The following is a 24,194-nucleotide window of genomic DNA, read 5'->3' on the forward strand; positions in this document are numbered from 1 at the left end:
ACAAACAGCCTCAGCCAGCGGTGTTACAAATTCGATTATGCGTGCTGAAAGATTAAAAATGGCGGCAGAACGTGTATGTGTGTCCCGAAAGTAAATGATCCTTCGTCGCTTTTTACTCGATTCGTTTGAAATTTTTAGCAGTGTTTAGGCCAACAATGAAACGGAGGAGAACTCGGACTCCTTCGGATGCAGGTAGTCCTCCGCAGGAAACGAAGAAAACGTTGAAATCTCCTGCAACCACTTCGAAATCTGCTAGTTCTACTTCGATTAAAGATGGTCCTTCTAAATCTTCAGATGTTCAACATGCTGCGAACCTAGAGGATACGGAAGTAGAGAAAAGAAGCGCTTCGAGTGATGTTGGTTCGTTTGAGAGAGGAACGGAGGAAATCAGAAAGTTGGTAGCTGAGATTCAGAAACAAAAACTTGCGGTAAGATTTTCGAATTCCCATTCAAGTTTTTCCATCTTTTATTTTATGCGGAATCAACATATCTTTGGAAAGCAATTGAAAACAAGCGTAGGGTAAGGAAAAGACCTTTGTGGGCTAATTTTGAAGGAAGAATCATTCTTGCCGCGAAAGAAGGTCCAAAGACTTCACGAGACAGTAACTTTAGCTCTACTTCGAGTAGTATACCTTGTCAGGTGTGCCTGTTAATGCACCTATTTTTCACCCTAGTAAGCATAGGATTAATGTAAGCATAGTAAGTATTGTTAGTACTGTAAAGATAATAATTATTGTAAGTACTGTTTAGTTTTGTAAATTTTGTGTTATGTAAATCAAATAAAAATTGATAAAAAAAAAACCTATCATCAGCCATAGTCTGAGGGGGGACCCCGGGTAAGTCAGGGGACTTGGAGCGATTGCAGAATACCCGACCTGTTTTAAAGGGCACAAATCTCTTGCTCCTGCAGTCCTGCAGTCTTTTTGTTATTTTGTCTAAGCTATTACAACCTGTGCCCTTTAGTCCCGCAGTCCGGTAGTCCATGAGTAATATATATTAGTCTAAGTTGGTATAACTGGCGGTCCTTCAATCCTGCGTGACTGCAGGACTGCGTTAGCGGCATTTGAACACTACTGGAGGACTGGAGGAACAGTGCTTTAACTTGAACATCTTTCCCATATCACTAATGAGCACACTCCATCTGATAAGAGCTCAGCGTTTTCAACAATTTTGAGACCACCCCTTCTGCAGATATCTCCAGGAATTTTACAAAAAAAAAAAAAATTTTTTCAATAGTCTGGAGAGTTTTTCAGATGAAATATATACTGGCTTTCATGGCAAACATGGCAAAAATCATGCAGATTAACCACATTCCAAATCTTCTACATTGCATAAATCTTTTGTAAAGACAGAGTGAAGCCATCAATGTTTCAAAAGGGCTGATTTTCAAGCCAAAGGTAATTCCTTTTTTTTTCAGGATGTTGATACAAATGAATCCAGGATCAGGTGTACCCTGTTATTTACAATCCTGAAGAAACTCAACCGACTTGCTCACATGAGATGCAAGAAATCCAGGGAAAGAACCCAAGAGGTGATGAAAATCGGTTTTGAAACCTGCCGTGATAAATAAATAAATAAATAAATAAATAAATAAATAAATAAATATATAAATTAATTAATAACAAACCTTTTGTGTTGTGTTACTTGGTGATTGCAATACCAAGAAAGAACTTCTTAAGCTTCAGTTGATTAAGATTGTTCTTATCAGTGTAGACTCTTTAACTCTGTTTTATCTCCTTCAGGCCAAGCATAAGGTGGACAGTCTTCACCTTCAGTTACAAAATCTTTTATATGAGGTGATGCACTTAAAGAAAGAAATTACCAAATGTCTTGAGTTCAAGTAAGTAGTAATAAGTATCTTTTGTCATGCTATTGTACAGCCCTGCTGATTTAGTTTTGTAGAAACTGGAATCCCAAGGTGACATGTGTTAGTGTAACACTGGATGGGTTGATGTGAAGCCATCGTGCTTGCAAATGTCATTAAGAGTCAGTCTACATCGTGTATGACCAGCATTTCCAAGAATGAAATGAACTCTGAATTCCTCCTTGTAATGTCCGGCACTTGAATGGAATCTTGAAGATTTCTGTGGAAATCTTTTCGAAAAAGACACATTAACTGAAAAAATAAAAAAAATAATAATAAAAATCAAAATACTTGGGAAGCAATTGATATTTTTTTAAATACTTTATCCTGTAATGTAAAGAAAAAATCATAACTTTATACCATTAATAAACTAGGCTAAGGGTATTTTGTATGGGAACTCTCATTGGCGATGTTCAAACTAACATGTAAATTTTAAAACTCTGTTCAAATTTAAAAACTACTGGTCTTGCGTGATGTCAGACTGTCAGTAACATCATGTCAATATTCAACTAACATGGAGTACTAAAGGTTATAACATTGTTAGACCAAATAGTGTTATACAACAACATTAGAACATGAAGCCAGGGGTTTGGCTCCAATAGATAATGTAAAGAGAACGATTGATTGTCTTGCCTGATGTGAAATTTATGTTATGAAGGTCAAAAGATGAAGAGATAGAGCTGGTTTCAGAGGAGGAATTTTTTAAAGATGCACCTAAAGAAATATCAAAGCCTGTGAGTGGCGCTGATGTAAAAGTAATGTTACAATAATCTCTTCTTTGCTTGTGGTCATTGACCAGCACGGTAAGAAATGATCTCTAAAGGAAAATGAAGAATTTCAGATAGCAGGAATTGAGATGCAGAGAAAGCTGTTGTCAAATAATTTGACATTATTATACAGGTGCCTACTGGATGCATAAATGTATATGACATTCTCACATGAAGTATATGGATTGCCAAACTATAACTTACACTGTTCCTGTCCCACTGGTGCTCAGCATATAAGTTCCTTGGAGAGGGCATTAATGCAATGGTACATTGTCGTCAGCAACACCATCACCATCATCGTCATTATCATCATCGTCATCATTGTCACTTTCCCCATTGCCATCATCATCATCATCATCATCATCATCATCATCATCATAACAACAACTTCATCAACATTATCATCATCATCATCATCATCATCAACATCACCATCAATGTTATCATCATCATCATTCCAAATTTTCTTGAATGTGTGCATTTTGTTGTTTGAGTGTTTAAAAAAATAATATTTTCTTGTTGAAGGATGTCACAAAAGATGATTCTCATCAGTTGATGTTGGCACGACTTGAGTGGGAATTGGAGCAAAGAAAAAGGTATTGTGTTATATTAAACGAAAGGGTTTATGCAAGAATTCAAAAGAGGTACCATCCATTGACTGATTTCTTTCTCTAGGATTGCAATAAGCTGTTTTTTTTGTTTATGTAGCATTTTTTTCTCAAAAACTAAATACATGACTAACACATGATATAACGTGTGACGCTGAGTCCAGGATAATACACGAGCGCATGGCATGATCTCACACTAGTGGCTGCAATTGAACATAGAAAGAAAATTCTCATCTCTTGTTGAGGAAACCTGACAAAATTCATTGGAATTGCTTATGATGGATTGACATTCCATTCACTGGACTTTCTTACTTACTCACTACAACCAAGTGCCTCAGCTCAAAATGTGATCCTTTAGAATGGTGTTTAGTTTGTAATAATAATTATGTTATTTCTGTTCAATGCACCTGCAGGTTAGCTGTGCAAAAAGAACAATTTCTTAAGAAGAGGGAAACCCTTATGAAAGAGATTCACACTAAGAAGGAATTCCTGGACAGTTTGCAGCCAAGACTAGAAAATATTTTGAAGGTAAAAATCTCGTTATCTTAGAGCCTTTGTAAAAATGGCTGACATTTTAATCTTCTTTTGTTTGCATCCAAACTAGCCCTACTAACCTCGTTCTTGAGTTCAAAAAGCAAAAGAATATTTTACCTTGAATGAGGTTTGTAGGGTTTATTTGAATGTTGACAAAATAAAATGTCAGCCATTTTTGTTTAAGAACTGTACATCAGCAGTCATTTTGCATGTTCAACAATGAAACCGACAAGGCTATCATTAGTCACTGGCAGACAGCTTTCATGGCTGGCAACTACACTGAAGAAAGCTGGATACTGAGAGTTTGAAAACGACTAAAGACGACAAGAATGGGAGGCATTCTTCAGTTTATAAGCAGCTAGTTTCCTTGCACCCAAAGCCAGCTTCTCCAAAGCTTAATGAGAAACTTTGCTCCATATTCTTTCTCTTTATCATGTGGCAAATCAAAAGGGGAGCAGGGATGTTGTAGTGGTGCGAGCACTTGTCTCCTTCCAGTGTTGACGCCATGCGCGGGTCGAGTTTGTTGTTGCCTCTCATCCTTGCTTCGACAGGTTTTTTTTTCCAGGTACTCCGGTTTTACCCTGTACTCAAAAAACCAGCATTTCCAAATTCCAAATCGATCTGGAGAGTGTCCCCAAACTGTAAAGCGCATTTTATCATTTTGTCATGGAATTATGCTCAATACAAATTTAATTCTTTTTTTGTTTTCAGAAGGGTAGAAATCTAACAAAAATTGCAAATTAAGTTGACAGCCCTGTGTTAGATTAGCATCCCATCCAAGGAGGAATAGTTGTTACTTATCTGTAGTTGCTTTTAATTATTCTTGCAAAACTAGGTTAAGTTCCAGCCATGTGGGTTGCCTGTGACCTACATGTAAGTGAAATGTACAGTGCCCTGTGTACTTACCTCACACAGCCCTAACTTTCTTAAACACAGGCTACCCAACCTGTCCAAGAGTACATGAACATGCCGTTAGATGCCCAGCGCGTTCAGCATGAGACTGCACGATATCTTCCACAGCCTCTGTACATTCTGTATGTCCAGGCATCAGCATACAACGAGGCATGTGATCCTAATTTGGAAGTCAAGATTCTGGGTGATTTGGATGTTGCCAAAGCTGCCATGGAGACAAAAACTGCTGTAAGAGGTTTGTAATCAGCATCAAATTTCTCCTTGTAATATAAATGCTTATTCAACCCCCAAGGTCATGAGAATTAAAGACATGATCACCCAAGGTAAATTTTCTTGATATTTTAATAACTCCTCCCCAGTACTTTTATAAGCAAAGTATGGGGACAAGATAGGAGAATTTGTTCCTTGATATTGGGGGTTAAAAAGGGTGAAGAACTGCTGTTTCTAGTTGAAAAGAAAAGTTGCAGTGTAAGTGGTAGGGATAATGTTAGTGATTAGGATGATAATAATAGTTTTAATAGTACCATATTATTTTCTATGCTTATAAGCCGAGCAATTTTTGCACCAAATTAAACTGAGAACTGGTCAAATCTTAACAAGATAGCGGGTTTGGATCATAGCCAAGTATTTCATTAAAACCAAACAGCTTCTTATGGCCAAAAGTTTAGGGTCTCGGCTTATAGCTGGGATCGCCTTATAGGTAAATAAATACGGTTAACCATAGTAAATAATTTTAATAAGGGTGACAATGAGTGTATATGGCAGTGGTGGTGATGATGGTATTATTAGGGAACTTAAACAACAATGGCAATGGCAGCAAAAATGCCACTTCAAAATATAAAGTTCTCCACACTACTTCAACTACTTTGCAAATATTCCAACTCGTTCAAATTCTATGATGTGGCCGGACAATCCAGGAACTACTGGTAGAAACGGCATTCAAATTAAGAGAGAAAATGAGAAAAAATATGGTATCGTGCCCACATTCTCCACATAACCTTGAATTGCACCATTTCATGTTGTTTTCTTGCACAGGACAGCTAAGAAATGGACCAGAATTTAAAACACACATGCAGACTGATTGTTTTTTCCTCATTTAGCCTTTCATTTTGTGGTGTTCTCGTTGCTAGTTCCGTCATTGTTGCCATCGTCATTGTAACCAAAGGCCAAGATGGCGTAGTTGTCGATAACTGTCTCACAAGCTGGGTAAAAGGAGTTATATATTGACAATAAAACTGCTGTTTGTTATCAAGAACTAAAGTACAGTTATGTAATTTCCTTTTTTTGTAAAGGAAAACTGATTTGATGTTGATAACTGTTTTTTTTTTTTTTGCTGTTTATTATAAAAATAATATTGATAACTTGGTTTACACACTGGATTTTTTTATCTATAACAAAATAGTTGTCGATAACAATGTTATTGGTCTAGTCTGTCAAAGCTTTAAGTGTCTGTCTGACTTCCAGCTTGTAACGTTTAACATGTAGTAACATAATTTATGTCAACTGAAAATTGTCTTTTAATTGTTTGCAGATGTTGATAGTGATTCAGACCAAGAAAATGCTGATGGGCACAAAAGGGTGAGAACACTTTGCATTATTTTTGATATGTTTGATGTTGCTGATGTTCAAAAACCTTTATCATTTTGCATTGCCGTCACTGTGATACAATTTCCCCACATTATCTTCCATTGAGAGTCCATTTCAGCTGCGAGATTATTACATGTAAATGATATTATGGTGTAATTCCACTTAAATGAAATTTTGGATCTAGCTGCCTAGGAGAAAGTTCATCAACAGTATGTTTTTCGTTGTTTTTTTGTTTTTTTTTTATCAGTCAAAACACAGGAGAAAAAAGGAAGAAGCTCGTTTAGAAGAGAAAAGAAAATTGTTGCTTAAGAAGCATCCACTTCAAATCCAATTGCAAGTCCGCTGCAAAGGTTTGATGTTCTTTCCTTTCTTTGTTGAAATAGGCTCTGGTTGCTTAAATGGGATGAAGTTTTGAAATTAAAGAAAAAAAAGTTAGTCAAGGACTCAGAGTTCATTGTCTTGAAGACAAACTGGGCCCAGTTGCTCGAAGCATGGTTAGCGCTAACCTGGGTTAAATACCATGACAACCTATAGGTTATAATACCTCTTAACCAATGGTTAGCGCTAACCATGCTTCGAGCAACTCAGCCCTGGAATTAAAAAATAAATCAAGCAAGGCAAATCAGTGATTTCTACAGTTCAGCTTAATATTTTGACTTGATTTCAGTTGAAGGAAAAATGCATGCAAACAAACAATTCCTACAGTTCATTGTTTTTAGCACTATGACTCAGCATGACAGGAAGCTTTCTTCATGAAAATCAACTACTTCTACAGCTTAGTTCAATACTATGACTTCTAAGGGGTGGTCTTTGTAGTAAATATGGGGGGTGGGGCATGGATTCAAGAGAGTGGTGCTTGGTACAAATCTCTCCATCAGGGGGGCATCTATTCAAGGAGAGCACTTAATAGATTTACATGTAGATTTATGGTGATTTATCAACTGAAGGAAATATTTAATAGTATCTTGTTTTCTAAACCATTGCACATTTTCTGGTGAAGTTGTCTCCTCATGTAGACAAAGATGGTAAATTGAAGCATGGTCATTTAGAAACTGTATTCAAGGTTTACATAAGTCCATCAAGCTTGCTACTGCAAGGAGATTTGGGTCAAAAACATATTTCGTATTTGGTAGGGCAACAGTGTGAATGTGGTTTGTTTCTTTTTTTCTCTTGCAGACAAAGCAACAGTAGATCTTCTGTTCTCTTTTTTACCGACATTCAACACTGTTGTAGTGTCCCCTTCTTTGTCTTTAAATGAAGTTGTTCCAGGACCTGTCTTAGCAAACAGGTAAGCACTGCACAAATAAAGGAGAGAAGAGTTTTTAACCTGTGGATGCAAGGTGATAACATGACGTGTATTGAACAAATTGCCCATTTTCAGAGAATTTGATATGTCTCACAAAAGAAACAGAATAAAAATATTAGAAATATCAGATATCGTCTGATTTTTTTTTTTTTGCCTGATAGAGTACAGAACTCTAGTCATTCCAGATTTTTTCTTTAATTCAGTGTCATGTCTGCATCACGTTAGGGTTAGATTAAGCACACATGCCCACTTTCTGTTTCCTGAACATTTAATTTGTGACATTTTCACTGTAAGTTTTAAAGTATGTGTGACAAAATTTATTTTGCTTGATCAAGTCTTCACGTCGTTCTTGTATGAAAGTTGAAAAACAAAGTCCTTATCAATTTTGCTTCCTTGTGTTTAGGATGTATAAAAGTGTCAAATTTTACTTCTGCTTGGGTGCAATACATGCAAAATGGGAGACTGGGGATACTTAATACAGGAATGCTAGTCATGCAATTTCTCTCTTCCAAAGTTGTTTCTCACACGCAGAGGAAGAAAACTGTGGATGAAAATATGGATGGGGTTGTTGAATACTCAGAATGAAACAACTGAGGAATAGAGAAACAGTGAGACTAACGTTCCCGTATGGGAATAGTAGGGCTCTTGTGCTATATTGTATCCATCCAGAGGTGAAATTTGACGCTTTTACAGTGTATATGCCTCAAATGGGTTCCAACAAAAAATTGGTGAGGATTGTTTTTCAAATATTTTCAAACAAGAACAACATGAAGATTAATTTTGATCAAACACATGAAAAAATAATGTCATATCCTCTTAAATGGCTAGTCCTCTTGTGATTGTTTCTCAGCACTCTTCTCTCACCTGATTCGTTGTTAACCTGTCTGTTCCCTGATGATGGTGGCGACCAGGCTCCAAACCCATCCAGTCTCTATCAACTGGCTAAAGTTGGGTAAGCAAAGATTGACATTTTAATTGATGATAACTGACTTTTTCTATCTTCATCACTTACAAGGTCTTCTTAATCTGGGTGCCAGAGTAGGAGTTTAACAAATTTTCTAACATTCACACTTGCAAAATAATAATGCACCTTATACCAACCTCCTTCCCAGGGTCTCTCCTCTTCATGTGAAGAAGAGAGACCCTGGGAAGGAGGTTTATAAGGCAACAACTACAAGCAAGCTGCATCACATGGAAGCATTACTCAACAGCTTTCCATTCAAGGTTGATTCATATAATAAAATTAATGAAGAGCTCAGTGCATAACCAACCTATGCCTCATTTCAGATCGCTTATTGTTGTTTTAGCTCAGATTCAGTGGAATTTTGCATGTAGCCTTGAATTCCTTCAAGAAATATTGCTCCCCCTATCAAAGTGTAGCCTCTCTCACAGATGCTCTTTTGGCTCGTCATGCAATCTTCCTCCCCAATGAGAAGAGCCAAAAGAGCGTTTGCGAGGGAGGCTTATCGAAGTCGAACTTTTGGAAAATATCCGTGTTGAAAGGAAAGTTGCCCCTTAGTTTTGGTGAATGGAAGGAGTTAGCAGACAGCATACCTACTAGCTGTTTTCTTTTAAGAACTAACCCAGTCGAGCCCAGTATCGCCCTGCACTCAGCGCACATGCAGTAGACCCCTATTGATGAGACTTACAGAGAAATCCTATTTTATACCTTGGGCCATGCCCAAGTACAGAGTAATTATAAGGGAACTTGAGCGACAACAGCAGTGATGGAAGAAAAAAGTCAGTTGAAAATATTGCTTCATTTTATTTGTGCTACTTCGTGATTTAAACTTGTACAAAAACAGTGAACGAAGAAGGCGTGGTGTTCAAGTTAAAACTGAGAATGACAGATTCACCGTTGTGAGCTCATGTTCTCCACAAAACCTTGAATTTGGTTATTTCACGTGTTGTTTTGCTGAAGACGGGAAAGAAATGGACCTGAATTTAGAACACAAGTGCAAAGTGATTGTTTTTCCTCATTAAACCTATCGTTTTGTAGCATTGTCAGAGCAGAATATTCACAGCACTTCTTGAATCTCTTAATAACAACTGGGGGCAAGTTATTGACTTCCTCTATAATAAAATTTTTGGGTTTTCCTCATTTGTACCAATCATTATTAATGTTAGAATAAAAATTTTATCCTCTTTCAGAGTTAGCAGTTTTTCAGGGTTTGTTGCTCAGGTAGGTAAGCCTTACATGTGGGCTCAGAGGATTTGTGGTCTGGACTTCTTACCCGAGGAATTGCACGTAAGGACAAGTGTAGCAAACGTTTTGTTTGTACTGTTTTATTCACTGTGATGAGTGACTCTAGACTACGAGTACCGTTAGTCCATTATTTTCCCAAGGGATAGTTATAGAACAAGACGTAAGAATTCAAAACTTCCTTTTTTCCCCATACCTCTACAGCCAACGATATTTTTTTTTCTGCGCGTAAAGATCATGTAATGGCTTTAGTAACAAAACAAAAAGTTTTAAGACAATAAAGGAATTTAAAGCATTAGCTAGAAGTGAAATTTTTACATTGTATAATGTAAGATGGATTAGCTAGAAGTGAACTTTTTACAGATCACCCCACCCACCTTCCCCTAACCACCATTGCCCGCCCCTGACACACATCCTCACATCCACACTTACATGTACATGTGTTTGTTAGACTCGTGATTTGCCTCAGGTTAAATCTCATTCATTACTGTTTTATGGCTTTTGGGAGTTTGATAGTAAACGGTGTTTTAACATGTCTGTTGTAAATCTTCATGCTGCAGGAAGTTGTGCCAAAGTCCTCAGTGAGTTTGTCTCACATGGAGGCAACAATCAAAGCCATCAGAAGTAGAATTCTGGCCAGACTCGCTCTCCAACAGCAACTGACATCTTTAGGTAGGATGAGTATAATTGTGGGGGTTTTAATAGTGTCCCTACTATTTTGCATGTCCTTCTTTCCATGAAATAAATGACTTTATTCAGGTGTCGAAGTATTCAGCACTATAGCACTATTTGGGGACACTATAAATCGGTGAAATAAATTTACAAACTGAACATAACATTTGTTAAAAATCCCAACTGGTGGGAGGCAAACCAGTTGGCTATTACAAAGCATGGCCTTGGATTTGAAAACGGGGTTGTCGTAAAACAAATCCAAGTGGTCAGAGCGGGACTTGAACCCAGGACCTCTGGATTACAAGTCTGGTGCCCTTACCATTTGGCCACGCTGCCTCCTTCCCTCCGGTCCTGTTTTTTCCATTTGATCTGAAGGATCGTGTTTTGGGTCCTGACTCTGTGGTCCTGGTTTATCTCAGACGTAAAATAAGCCCCTTCACGCGAAATTGCTGATTTTTACATTCGGGTACCGAAACATGAAGGAGCACCCAAAGTTTTGCACTGTCTTTTTTTTTCTTTTCTTTTAATGTTTTTTTTTTTTAAGTACCACACATTACTTACAACACTAACACTGCTTACAATACTAACGCTATTTACAAAAACTAAATTTCTAGCAATATGTAACACTATTTACAATATAGTAATATTAGTTACAATACTAACTTTAAACACAACACTTATGTTAGTTTCAGAATAAAAAGTAGCGATATTAAAAATGACGTTTCGCTACTTTTTATTCTGAAATGTTTTTCCAAATCCTTTCTTAAGTTAGTTATGTTAGTTATTTTTATAACAATATAATTTTTATTTACCTAGTTTTCTACAATTTTCTACACGTTTTGCACTGTCAACTTTGCTGTGATGGAGAACGGGTGTAAGGTGTCTAGGTGACACGATTAACAAACTAAAAAACAAAAAACAATAACAACAACTTGTAAAATGACTAATGGATCATTTGAACACTTTTCAGAGGGTTTGACGATTCCACAAAACAAGAGCTATCTTCAGATGTTTCCGAGCAAGATATCCTCAACGCTGACTTCCTGGAAACCAGCAACGTTGGAAGAATTTATGGTATGGGCTGTTAAAAGGAAACAACATTAGAACGTGTGTTTGCTTGGGTTTTGCTTTGTTTTTGTTTGTAACGAAGCTGCGTGATTGGTTAAAATCTAATGCAGCACGTGAGACATACTCTAACCAATCGAAAGACAAATGCTCTTCAGTTGACCAATTATCGGCAAAAGTAATGCGAATGGTGACGCGTTTTCCCGCGCTTTGTCGCCGGTGCACCTTTTGCTTCGAGTTCTGATTGGTTCATAGCTTTATTTGCTTCAATAAATGAGAGACTATCGCAATTTTCAGGGTCCCAAAGGGAGGGTCCCTGGAGCCCTGGAGCTTACCGACTGGAGCCCTGATTCTTTTTTGGCTGTGGAGCCCGGAGCCCAAAGACATTTTGCGCGGAGCCCGGAGCCCAGCATTTTCAAGTTTGCATTGATTCTTAATCACTGCCTTTTTGTGTTTGTTTGTGCGCATAGAGAAACAGAATCTGAAAAGAGGACAGTACATAATACAAGTATACGCGGTTATCTCAGTTTACAATGATATGCAACAACTTATTTAGGGATTTAATGAAAACTAAAAGTTATAATCGTAGTGAGCGCGATGAAAAAAACTTTATAGTAACCAGACGTTCCTTTAGCAGTTTGTTCGCAGGTATCAGTTACAACAAATTAAAAAAAACTTGAATAATAATTGATGAAAAGAGAAAAGAAGAAAAGGAGATCTTAAGGCAGAGCGTTAACAAACCACGAACATGGAAAAGGTTCATTGACGATGTTTTTTGCTTGTGGGATACAAACAAAGAAGAAATAGAACATTTCATTGAGCAGGCAAATTCGTACCACCCTACCATAAAGTTTACCGCTTAAGTCTCACAATTAGAAACAGCATTCTTGGATACAACAGTCTATAAGGGAGAGAGATTCGAGAAAGAATTGATTCTCGACGTGCACACACATTACAAACCTACTGAAACATTTCAGTACACAAACTACAACAGTTGCCACCCAGCAGGCGTCAAAAAAGGCTTCGTTAAAGGAGAAGCCCTTAGGCTTCTGAGGGCAAACTCTTCTAAAGTAGTGTTTGAGGAAAACGTTCAAAACTTTAAAACACGCCTAGCATCGAGAGGTTATTCTAGTAATCTAGTGGACAAAATCCTCTCCGAAGTTAACTTCGCAGAAAGAAAGAACGCTCTTTCACAAAAACAGAAAGCGCACAAGAAAATTCTACCCTTCGTGACACAATTTCAACCATCACTGCCATGTTTGAAAAATATTCTAATGGACAAATGGCATTTAATACAAAACCAGCCGCTACTAAGAGAGACACACAAGGAACCTCCCTTGATCTCTTCTAGAAAAGGGAAGTCGCTTAAAGACATGCTTTTTAAAGCAAAACTATAAAGGCTTTTATCAACACAATGGGCACACAACGGGAGTCGTGCAGGTCTGTCAACCCCATTTAAACAAGTTTAATATTTAATCCACTCTTAAATAATAAGAGATAATGTAACTGGCTGCTTGGGTTTAAAAAATTGACCGGAATTGCTGACTTTTTTATTTGCGTATTTGATTTAGCGTTAAAAATAGAATTTTTACACATCAAGATTGTAGACCAGAGTGGAGCCCGGAGCCCTAAAGCAGATGATGTGGAGCCCTAGAGCCCTGAAATTTTCGCCTTGGAGCCCTGGAGCCCTGCATTTTTGAGGCCGGAGCCCTGGAGCCCTAAACCCCTTTGGGACCCTGAATTTTGTTCGTAACTTAGGTCATGGGTTTGAACTCCGTTAAGCCTGAATTTTTCAGGTTTTCATTCCTCTGCTGATTAAGCAGCGTTAATTAAGAACTGAATTAGAATTACACTTACGGCAAACGGCAGCAATGACCACTCGACCATGTTTAGCTTCCATTTGCCGGTTGCTGTTTTCAGTTTCTCAGCAAAATCGAATAGTGTTGCGTTAGCGTGAATGGCCAGAATTGTTTTGCAGGACTCAGCTATCTACTAGTTACGTCAAGGGCACATAAACGCGAATCTCAAGTTTACCTTTTGCCGTAAACGCAATTTTAAATCTTTGAACTATCAATTCTTTCATCCACAGTTCAAAGACATGAATTTTCAAATTTCCATTTATTTTCTTTTTTGGTTTTGATTGCTTTACATTTAGGTTTAGGACAGTCTCTTGATTAACACCCCTACGTAAGCTTAAATGTTGTCCTCGCTTGAAAAATTGACTTCAGTCTCTCTTCCAGGAACAACCAGTCTTGAGAAGCCTCGTCGACGACGGTTTCATTCAAGAAAGTGACATGCTTTATCAAGCGGTTTTTGAAAGAAGAAAAGGTTAGACATCAATTGTTGTGCTGTCACATTTTGGTCCCCGTTCCTATTTCGTGTTGTTTAAAAATTGAGATTTTTTGTAGGATTAGTCCTTCCGCTAGTAAAAACGCTGCTAACAGCGATAAGCATCAACTTTCTCCTTGTAATGTCAATGCTTATTCAACCCCTGAAATCATGAGAATTAAATATATGATTACCCAAGGTGAATTTTCTTGATATTGTAATAACTTCTCTCCAGTACTTTTACAAGAAAAGTTTGGGGACAAGATAGGAGAATTTGTTCTTTGATATCAGGGGTTAAAGGGTTAACGAGTGAACTGTAAAACAGACAAAACAGAGATTTTTTTTCGGACAGAGTGATGTGACCAAGTCATTCCCGGTCCCAATACACCGAGATTTTGTTTTGTTTATAATAAATATCTTTCTTCAGATGTATTTTCTCTGCTTCTCGCGGACAAAAGGCACAGTAGTTTGTACACAATTTTAAAACAAAAACGATTGGAGAGGTGTACATTTGTATGCTATTTGAGTGGCAAGGTTTTGTTTGGTGTCCTTCAAAGAGTGACGAATTTGTGGTTTCAATTTTACATGAATCACTTCCTTACAACAGGAGTAAATTCAGTAACGCGTTTAAAGATAAATTCCTCTTCAATTTCATCTCAAGAGCAGTGAGCGGGAAACCGCGAAACACGAGCGCTTCTTGAGGAATGGCCACGCGCGTCTATTATCCACGCATTGAGCGAGCGCGATCTCGCGTGTTCTTCTTGCTCGACTTTTCCCTGACAAAATGGATGGGACTTTTTGTAGTTTTTATCGTTTACAAGAGAATCTTTTCCGTTTCAGTTCAACTCAAGGCTTCCGTGGTCTTGTCTCAGGAGCATCCTACGACGCCTCCCTTTTTCTCAGTCGAAGTAGCTTGCGGAAAGGCATTGATAAGGGACAGCTTCACAAAGGTACTATAGCTTGGAATTTCTTGCATTTCACTTTAGTAAAAAGATTATTTGGAAATTTTTAATTTGGCCTTTTCACATTCAAAGGAGCTTTACTCGCACATTGAAAATATGAGAATTTGGATTCAGTTGAGATACAAACAGCACCACCTTGATAGCTTTCATTTGAATGGATTACATTCAAGATCAAAAGTTATAACCACCTTGTACAACGCAATAAACAGACCCACAGGAACGAAATGTGGCATAGTTTGTGTGTGGGGGGTGGGGGTGGGGTAATCCTTGGAATTTGTGCTAGAGGTGTGCCGTCCAGTTCTCCAAATCCTGACCCTATTTCAGACCAAAATATGTAATTTTTCGTTACTTTTTCAGACCAGGGGCCCGTTTCTCGAAAGACCCTGTAACTTATCGCCGGGGCCCGATAAGTGTCTTTGGTGATAAATGTTTCTTAACAGAAGTCATTTTTTGTTAGCTTTGAATACTAAATTTTAAAATCCTACAATACTATGACAACATTGCCCAAGTACAATGTCTGTATTCACTGTGTAATCGGCGAAAAAAACATTGAGAAATATACTTATCGGGCCCGATAAGTTACCGGGTGTTTCGAGAAACGGGCCCCTGGCCTCTAAAATCCATCCCCATTTTCAGACCTTTTCTGTAGAATCCATACCCGTTTCTGTAAAACTCACACCCGTTTTCACACTTTCAGACCAAAATGATTAGAATTTGTATCCTATTTCAGGCCAAAACGGCTCAAGAACCATACCCTTGGCGCCGCACATACCTATATTTATCCCGTGCCATAGAGAATACACCCAATAAGAAAGCTATAAATCTGTGGCATATTCTGCGGTATGCAATGGGTAGTATTCCACGAAAAAATCCCGGCGTACCTGGCGGCCTACAATTTTTCCCGCCAAAAGATCGATTGAAGAGCCTGCGACATGTCAAAATTTTCATTCAGAAAAAAATTACTGCCAACAACTGAAACATGGAAGAAGAATACCCCAGTTTTGACCTTAATTTTCAATTCCTGGAACCAGACGTCGAACAGGAAGGTTAATGCAATAAGTGCCATGGGATAAATTAATTATGCAGTGCTTTCTCGTGGTATGCCGTGAATATTCCACTCGTGACTTTTTATACACACTTTGTATACACACTCGCCTAAAGGCTCGTGTGTATACTAAGAAAAATCAAGTCACTCGTGGCATATCTCCGGTATACCACTCGAAAGCATTACATAATTAGTATATATAGCTTATACAGGGGACTTCCCCCAGGGTGTGATCACACTTGTAGATTTCATTGTGAGGCTCAAACTTAAGCTACCTTTTACAATATGATGTTGTATCAAACGCTTTATCAAGGTCATGAAAAAGAAAATTTGTACAAGTTGTTTCCTTGCTTTCTTGGGAACTGTCTGGTTGAAGTCTCTTTTAGTGTGTCAGGGATCCTTCCTTTCAATCCAACACTTTTTTGGCCCTCGGTGAAATAAAGCAAAATCAATCGTTTCCCTCCTTCCTTCCCTGCTTCGTTCTGTTTTGTATTTCGAATATTTTATCAGCGTCCTTGTGCTCACTTATAGGCAATGGAGGCAGAAGTCAATGTTTTCTACCCAGAGCTTACGGTACATGACTTCTCATTAAACCTCCTAGCCAATCAGCTACGTCGGTTACAGGTGAGTTAAAGCATAGTTGTGGTGGTGGAAGAAATAGTCCCCCTCCCCTCCACCCCCCTGCAACTTGAGGGAAGATCTGCAGCCTCCTCTAGAGTTGAATCTGGGGTTTTGGGAAATGGACAAAAATTAAACTAAAGATAAGATGGGGGAGGGGGGAGGGAGGATCTTTTTCTGCTCTTTTCACCCAGCTTCCTTCTGTTGCTAATATCCTTCTCATCAATGCTACTCTCCCTTGTCTTTGTTCTTCTTCTTTCTTCGCCCCAGCAAAAGAGTTGCATGAGAAGGACTCTTCTCGATCTTCTGTGTCCTGTAATTGTAGGGTATGTAAGGTCAGTGTATAAGTCTTAAGCCCCATTCCCACCAACAAAACGTGTTAATTAAACCAGGTTTAACAAAATAAAAATTGGTAATAGAAAGCTGAGCCATTGGCTTTGACATAGGATTCAAGTAAACTTTAACTTTTGCTTTCATTTTTGCTAAATCTGTAGTCGGCAAAAATCCGAAAGCAGCTTTTGTGAAGGAAACAAGCTTAAACTGTGTTTAACTAAACAGCTTATTAACGTTTTTAAGCCTTGGTGTAAATGGGGCTTTAGGATTAGTGTCTATGTGAGAGTTCCAGCACTTGGCTTAGTAGGCTGTGGTCTCATTCGCACGGAATTGTCATTTCTAGGTGGTCATCCGAGCCACGGGAAGGTCTAACCCTTTGCAGATGTCAAAGCAAAGGCAGCACCTTCTCCACAGTTACTCTAAGACCCTGAGTGTTGATCCGGCCGGGGTTCGAACCCGTAACCTCCTGGCCCCTGTTGTTCAAAGAGCGGATAACTCTATCCATCTGGTAAATCGCTGTCCAGCGGATAAAATGTATTGGTTGGAGTACATTTTATCCACTGGATGGCAATTTGTCCACTGAATAGAGTTATCCGCTCTTTGAACAACTAGGGCCTGCTCTGCAGTCCAGGCTCTGGTTGTTCGAAAGTCGATTAACGCTAATCCTCGATTACCAGTTAACCAAGGTTTTTATCTCGCTGGCTATAAAATGTCTTAAAAGCTAAAATTTAGCAAATGGCAAAGAAAACTCTAGGTAGGTAGGACAAACATCTTTTGGAAAAATCTTGAATGATTAGTAATTAAGCTCAAATCAAAGTTTTTTTTAAGTTAACCCTGGATTAGCTTAATCAGGCTTTGAACAACTGGACCCAGTGTTCTATCAACTGAGCTAACAAGGTAGCGGTTCAATTAGAGGGGGGAGGGGGGGCACCTATCTAACATTGCCAACCCTCAAGAGTGGTTTGGTCCTTTCAGATATTTGGGGGGGGGGGGTAGGGGCACCTATCTAACACTGCTAACCCTCAAGAGTGGTTTGGTCCTTTCAGATGTGTTTCGATGTTTATTTGGAGTGCGGCAGCTTGGGCGATGTGGAGGGAGCTGAATCATTCGATCGCGAGAAGTTCTTTCTTCGCGTTAAAAAGTGAGTACGTTACATATTTCCACCTGTACCACTCCCAACACCGGCCAAGATTGAAGCAGGAAAGAAATACCAAATTTTAGTTTTCAAAATGCCTGTAAACGAATGTCTAGTAGCTTTCATTTTGAACGGTAACACTCTAAGATTTCGTCCACAGACTCAGAAGTTTAAACGTCCTTTTACGCTGTACAGTACAGCATAATAAACAGCACCACAGGAAAGTACTGTTCCGTAGCTTTCATCTGAATGGTCACACTTAAAGGTTTTATCCACTCAAAAGTTAGAACCACCTTGTACAGCATAATAAACAACAGCTCAGAAAACTACTTGAGGATTCTGTCCACAGACTCAAAAGTTAGAAGTACGTTGCACAGCATAATAAACAGCACAACAGGAAAATACTGCTCAGTAGCTTTCATCTGAATTGTCACATTTAAGGGTTTTAACCTCTCAAAAGTTAAAACCACCTTGCACAGCATAATAAACAACAGCACAGAAAACTACTTGAGGATTCTGTCCACAGACTCAAAAGTTAGAACTACTGTTTCCCTCGGGACCATACATTAAGTGTATATAATATTCGTCGAGGGGAACATTCAACAATATTTACTGAACCTGAGTAATTATACTTATCTGTGATAGTTGATTCAGGTTGCGTCCTCATCAACTATCGTGAAAGAAAAAAAAATTTGGAGTAAAAACTAAGGTATCACTTTTCCCCTTTTGTTTAGGGGCAGAGATCGTGGCTTACCTCTGAAGTATGATGCAAAGCAGGGACTATTCACACAAAGATAACAAGAATTCATGAGCTTGGAATCGTTGAAGGGACGCACCTTGAAATGATTATTTTGAAACCAGTCAACAGCATTGCACTTCTGTAACGAGTGTCAAATTGTTCTTAATTAAATTCTCCTCTTCTTAAAAATATCCAGCGTTTGTGTTTTTTGTGTGTGTGTGGCAGTAACAAATACATTTCATTTACACTTTCACCTGACACGGTATCTCTCGTTACAACGCATGTTCATTAAAATTAGGTACTGAATGCCTGGAATAAACATGTCGGGAAGACAATCCAGCGAGCCTTTACAATTGCGCGGTGAAGTCGGTTGGGAGATACAAATTACACAATCAACGACAACAACAATTTCAATTTATTTTTATTTCCAACAAATATACAAAGACAATTTACACAACCCGCGTATATTGACAACTACTAAGATACGATCTTGGTACAAGGTCTTTGGACTTTTCTTTGCAAGGCAGAGTAGTATAGATTACTTGTTGCCTAAAGCCCTGTTTACACTAATCCCGATAATTTTAAACGGTGTTTTTGACCCGAAAACGCATCGGACGTTTTCCGTTCACACTGAAATGCTCCTCGCCCACTGAAAGGCTAAATACAGGGTTGAACATGTACTCATGCATCGTTGTGACATCTGTGTTTTGAAAAAAGCTCTTTTTCAGCCGGCCTCAAGTGGGCACTGTGATTTTCAAACTTATATTATCGGGGATAGAGTTGTCAAAAAGATCCAATTTAGTTGGTCGAGAACGTGACTTTAGTGTGTACAGAAGGCTAAACCGGTGTAAAATTGTTGTGGAATTTCGCTTGTTCGTGCAGGATGTGGCTATTGTCGTTTACAATTTTCCTGTTATTGAGAATCAGCAAGAGCCTGTCCTGTACGTGTTGCGCAGTACAAAAGGATATAGGATTGTCAGCACAAGAATAGTCTTTATTCCGTCAGGAACAAAGCTATACACTGAGATGCCACTATGAAGAGATTTTGGGCCCTTAAAGTGTTACCGAAAGAGAATACTGTATAGTAAACAACAACAACAAAACAAACAATACAAATTTGAAACGATTATTAAAAATAACAATCTGCTATATACAGTATGTGAAAATTTTTCTAAAATGCCCGCAGTCCCAATCATTAGAAATACCAGAAAGATTTGCAAGTTATGAAGAAAGTATAAAAATATTCTGATTATACGAACAAAGAAGAACGGTTTGTCTTGTATTTATTTGTTTTAATATCAGCAACTCGCAACGTTATGACCAATATGAGAAGAGACACAACAAGTCAACCAACAGGATATGAAACATCCCGGGGAAACATGTACAAAGATTGAGTTGATAAGAAATGTGCACACATTGAAAAAAAAGGAAGGGAAATTGAGTCTAAAAACTCAGAGAACAGAGAAATGCGCACACATTAAAAAGTAAGACTTAGACTGCTTAGACTATCGTAGTTTTTATTAACCCTGATAGGTAGTTTTCTTATAAAAGTACTGGGGAGAAATTATTAAAATATCAAGAAATTCACTTTCGGTGATCCTGTCCTTAATTCTCATGACCTCATGGGTTAAAAAAGCATTGATATTGCAAGGAGAAATTTGATGCTGATCACTTTTGGGGCTTTTAACCACTCAATGTAAACGAGAAGGGAGAATGAACGAAAGGCCAAGGGCGGATTAACGCAATTAGGGGTGAATTGTATTCAGAGATTAAAATTTCTTGTAGGGCTTAATTGTTCAACATTGTTTTTAACACTTAACGCTAGCTTTATATCCATTTAATTTCAAAGTGTTCTTTTATTTTTCTATCCATCAAGGAAATCGTAATCTTGTCTGTCTTGTATTTTTGGTCAAAAATTGTGTTCAAATTTTGTTTGTCATGTCAATCAGACGGCGTGACAAAGGAATGTGTGAGAGAATAAACACTGTTCATAAATTTGCATAATTACGCGTAGTTTACACTAAAGACTGAAATGCACAGCTGAGTGGTTCGTTACTCACGCTAACGTTTATCCTACTTTTCTTTTGGCTTTGAAACCCTTAAACTATACAACCATTCATGGCAATGTTTAGTGTTCAAGTTACAACGCAATTGTGGCAATATGGCTGAGAGAGTTTTGCCTTCAAGCGCATTCGCGCTGCCTGGTTTGTCGAAGCCGGACTCGAAGAAACCGTACGGTCTTTCGAGTTCTAGGGGAGATTATTTCTCGAGTTCATCGAGGTACTTGCCATCGAAAAATGCCAAAGCCTCCACTCCAGAGAATTTGAACGTGTCTTCAAATGCAAGTTTAACCGATGGCAAAGGATCTTTTTTGCCGCCACAAACTGAGCATACTCTCGATAATAAGTTAACGAAAACACGACCTCGAAATCCTGGCCGAAGAACACCGTCTCCTTTGGCGCGAAGGAAATTGGAACACGACTCTACAGCAGTTGATCCTGCGGGTGTTTACCGCTCGTCTTCGGAGCTAGAAAACTTAGAAAAGACCAAGAAAGATCCAGCTGCTCGTATCAAAGAGAGAACCACGTTTTCGCCCGCTCTTATTCTCAGTAACGATGTCGGGTTATCGAGTTCTAACAACGAGTTTTCGGTTTCGCGAACTTCGCCAAAGTTGGGGATTAAAAATCGCGTGAATCCCCCTGAAGTTCTTCCAAAGCCTGACAGAAACCGAAATCGTGTCAATGTTCAAGATGTGGATGGGAAATCTGATCAAGCTAGTGGTATGACAAGTGACAAGATGGTAGATAAAGAAACTGACCAAACTATGGAACCTCCACCTTTGCCTACTTCGCCACCACCGTTGGAAGACGATATTTCGCCTTCTTTAGACGATGATACTTTAAACAAAGAAGAAAAGCCTTTATTGCAAGGAAGTATGTTTGGAAAAGCAACGAAAACGGCCAATGAATCAAACTTTGATTATGATTTGTCAACAAAGTTCGGCAAATCCACTGAACATCAAAATGAAGTTAATGGGCTTAATAGATTTATAGAATCAAATAACAGAGCACCATCAAATGACAGCCCGCCATCAAGAATAGCAAAATGGCAGGGGTATGGACAGACTCGGTCTGACAGTAATCACGCACATGGTATGCCGAAAGTAGGAGCTGGTAACCCAGACCAACGGACGTCTCTAGACTCTGCCATAACATCACGACTGTCCAAATATGAGACACCTTACAGTTCCAGGCAGCGTAAACCAGTTGATAAGAATCCGTCATCACGTCGCAGACGTTTCAAACCAGTTACATTAGGTGATGACCCGGAGAAAACAAATCCTGAGAATGCAGTAGAGATTCATGACTATAATTCACCTGTAGATTTAGTTACAGGTAATTCAAATCCACGAGACACAAGCTATGAAAGATTACCTGGTATGCAAGTTGAAAAAAGTTTTGTTGGTTCTTTGCCACAAGATCAGGACAATGGAATGAACATGAAAACTTGGGCTTTTGGTCCCAAAGATAGAACTACGGATAGCAGTTTTCAGAGGAGTAACAATGTGCAAGATTCGAGAGTAAAACCAAATTTTGCTTCAGGCTCAGGTAATAGTAATACTGCAAAGTCTGGACAACATTCTTATTCACCAGACAAGTTTGGTATGGGTAAGACCACAAGCCCGGAACCCACTGTTATGCTTGAATATGATGTCAACAATAGTGCTGAAAAGGCCATCGAAATTGAAACTAATGAAACATTACCATTTGTTTCTGGTACAAGGACTTCAGACAGAAGTGAAAGAATGGTAAAAAATGAAATCAGTGATTATGAAAATGACAACAGGGGCGACGAAAATGATGACATGGAAAAACAGCAGGGTAGCTCAGGACGGACTTTGCCAAAAGTTGTCATTCAATATGATGGTGAAGTCTTCAGCGATCCATTGGTGCATGGGTATGACACGGAAACTTCAGATGAAGGTAAAAAAATTGCATCTTCCTTTGGCAGAGTGCAGAATCAGTCTATGACGCATGAAAACAATTCTGAATCTAACAGTAGTCTTTATGCTGAAGACAATAATGTTGAAGCTTATGATGAATATTCTGATGAGGAAGAGGATCTGGACTTAGGTCTAGATGATGGGAGCCTAGAGGATGAGGACATCACGTTTGAAGATCTTGAGTCTGCAAGAGAGAAGATGGAGAGAGTAAAAGGTTGGTTTACAGTCAAAATAATCAGTATATTCCACTTGTTATTTGGAAATAACTTTCACCAAACCTGGAGTGTGCTGATCATTTTGACTGCAAGAAAGAGATGTTTAATATTGACCAACCTTGTTTGGTCCAGATATATACTGTATGTAAAATATTTGTTGGCTTGATCATGTTGTTCCAGAAAATATCCATACCCTCCCCCAGAAGATTTTTGGTTTTGGCCCCCACCCTCTGGAAATTCCAATTTAGGTTTAAAAACTTTAGCTTTTCAAACTGTCTCTTCCCCCCCCCCCCCCCCCCCACACACACACACACCTTAGAATTTCCAGGGACCTACATGTGGAGTGAGTTTGGATGTTCTCTGTGTTACTGCACTTTACTACCGTCGGTTGCATCTGTAAGTATGGACATGACACAAAAAAACATGTTCTAATAGGATGCCAGACATATCATGATGTGTTTTGTCATTAGACATTTGAAGTTTGACAACTGTTAAAGCAAACTGTGACTCGCGCCAGATCAGCGCGTTCCACAGCTTATTTGATTTTTCTCAACTTGCAGGCATATTTCTTGCTCAGAAACAGCACACTTGCCTCTAGAAAGTATTCTTAACATCTAAAAATGCTTGCAAAGAATATTTTGTTGAGCAAAAACAAATCAAGTCAACAACAGCTGCCTACTCCAAACTTCGAACATTTGGCACCAAAACATGTCATGTTTGCACCCAACTAGAAAATGTTTTTCCCTCCCGTGTACACGCTTAGATGCAACTGACGGTATTACCATTAGTAAGGGAGATGAACCTGTTTGTCTCTCTCAAATGGAATCACAGTTAGAAAAGAGCAGTACAAAATTATTGGCTGAGTTCATATAGGTCTGGACACATGAACAAAGAAAAGGAGGGGGTGAATAGATTCAGAATTATGTTTACAGCAAACGACAAAAGGCAGAGATGACCTTGGACCATGGTTAACCTTCATTTGCCCCTTGCCATTTTCAGGTTCTTAGTAAAATTCAGTAGTTTTGCATTAGCATCAAAAGCCAAAATTATTTAGCACTATTCTCATCTATGTCCCCATGAAAAGTTTTCGAGAAAGTATTAACACGGATCGCACATTTGCCGTAAACATTATTCTACATCTCTCTTATCTCTCTGCATGTGAACTCAGCAAGCTAGGTCAAAGAGATTATTAATAGTTAATAATTAACCTTTGAACCCCACCTATTAAGTGAATACATATTCTCCTCACTGAGCTCCTCATATTTCTTATGGAGCTAGTAAGGATAATTTTCCTTGAC

At 38.6% G+C, this 24,194-nt stretch overlaps 2 protein-coding genes across 3 annotated transcripts in view; both read left to right on the forward strand.

Moving 5' to 3' along the window:
- The first annotated feature begins 33 nt into the window (after nucleotides 1-33).
- On the forward strand, nucleotides 34-18,859 carry LOC146466858 (THO complex subunit 5-like). Of its 2 annotated transcripts, XM_085126780.1 has the most exons (20): nucleotides 37-192; nucleotides 295-428; nucleotides 1,418-1,531; nucleotides 1,743-1,840; nucleotides 2,523-2,598; nucleotides 3,157-3,227; nucleotides 3,653-3,767; nucleotides 4,710-4,920; nucleotides 6,217-6,263; nucleotides 6,520-6,622; nucleotides 7,449-7,560; nucleotides 8,429-8,530; nucleotides 9,730-9,826; nucleotides 10,342-10,453; nucleotides 11,424-11,527; nucleotides 13,759-13,846; nucleotides 14,687-14,796; nucleotides 16,385-16,477; nucleotides 17,851-17,945; nucleotides 18,674-18,859. In XM_085126780.1, the coding sequence occupies exons 1-20, from the start codon at nucleotides 156-158 to the stop codon at nucleotides 18,735-18,737; spliced, it is 1,983 nt and encodes a 660-aa protein (XP_084982906.1). In that variant the 5' UTR covers nucleotides 37-155; the 3' UTR covers nucleotides 18,738-18,859. The 2 variants fall into 2 exon arrangements, with proteins under 2 accessions (XP_084982905.1, XP_084982906.1); XM_085126779.1 differs by having other exon boundaries at nucleotides 34-428.
- Nucleotides 18,860-19,127: 268 nt separating this feature from the next.
- The window catches only part of LOC146466859 (uncharacterized), a 31,111-nt gene continuing 26,044 nt past the window's right edge, over nucleotides 19,128-24,194 (forward strand). The window contains exon 1 of the mRNA XM_085126773.1: nucleotides 19,128-22,895. Within this exon, the coding sequence (XP_084982899.1) occupies nucleotides 20,840-22,895 (2,056 nt within the window). The 5' untranslated portion in view covers nucleotides 19,128-20,839. The remainder of the gene's footprint in view (nucleotides 22,896-24,194) is intronic.

The sequence above is a fragment of the Pavona decussata genome, unplaced genomic scaffold, assembly GCF_977016875.1.
Source record: "Pavona decussata unplaced genomic scaffold, jaPavDecu1.1 SCAFFOLD_140, whole genome shotgun sequence".
Classification (NCBI taxonomy): domain Eukaryota; kingdom Metazoa; phylum Cnidaria; class Anthozoa; order Scleractinia; family Agariciidae; genus Pavona; species Pavona decussata.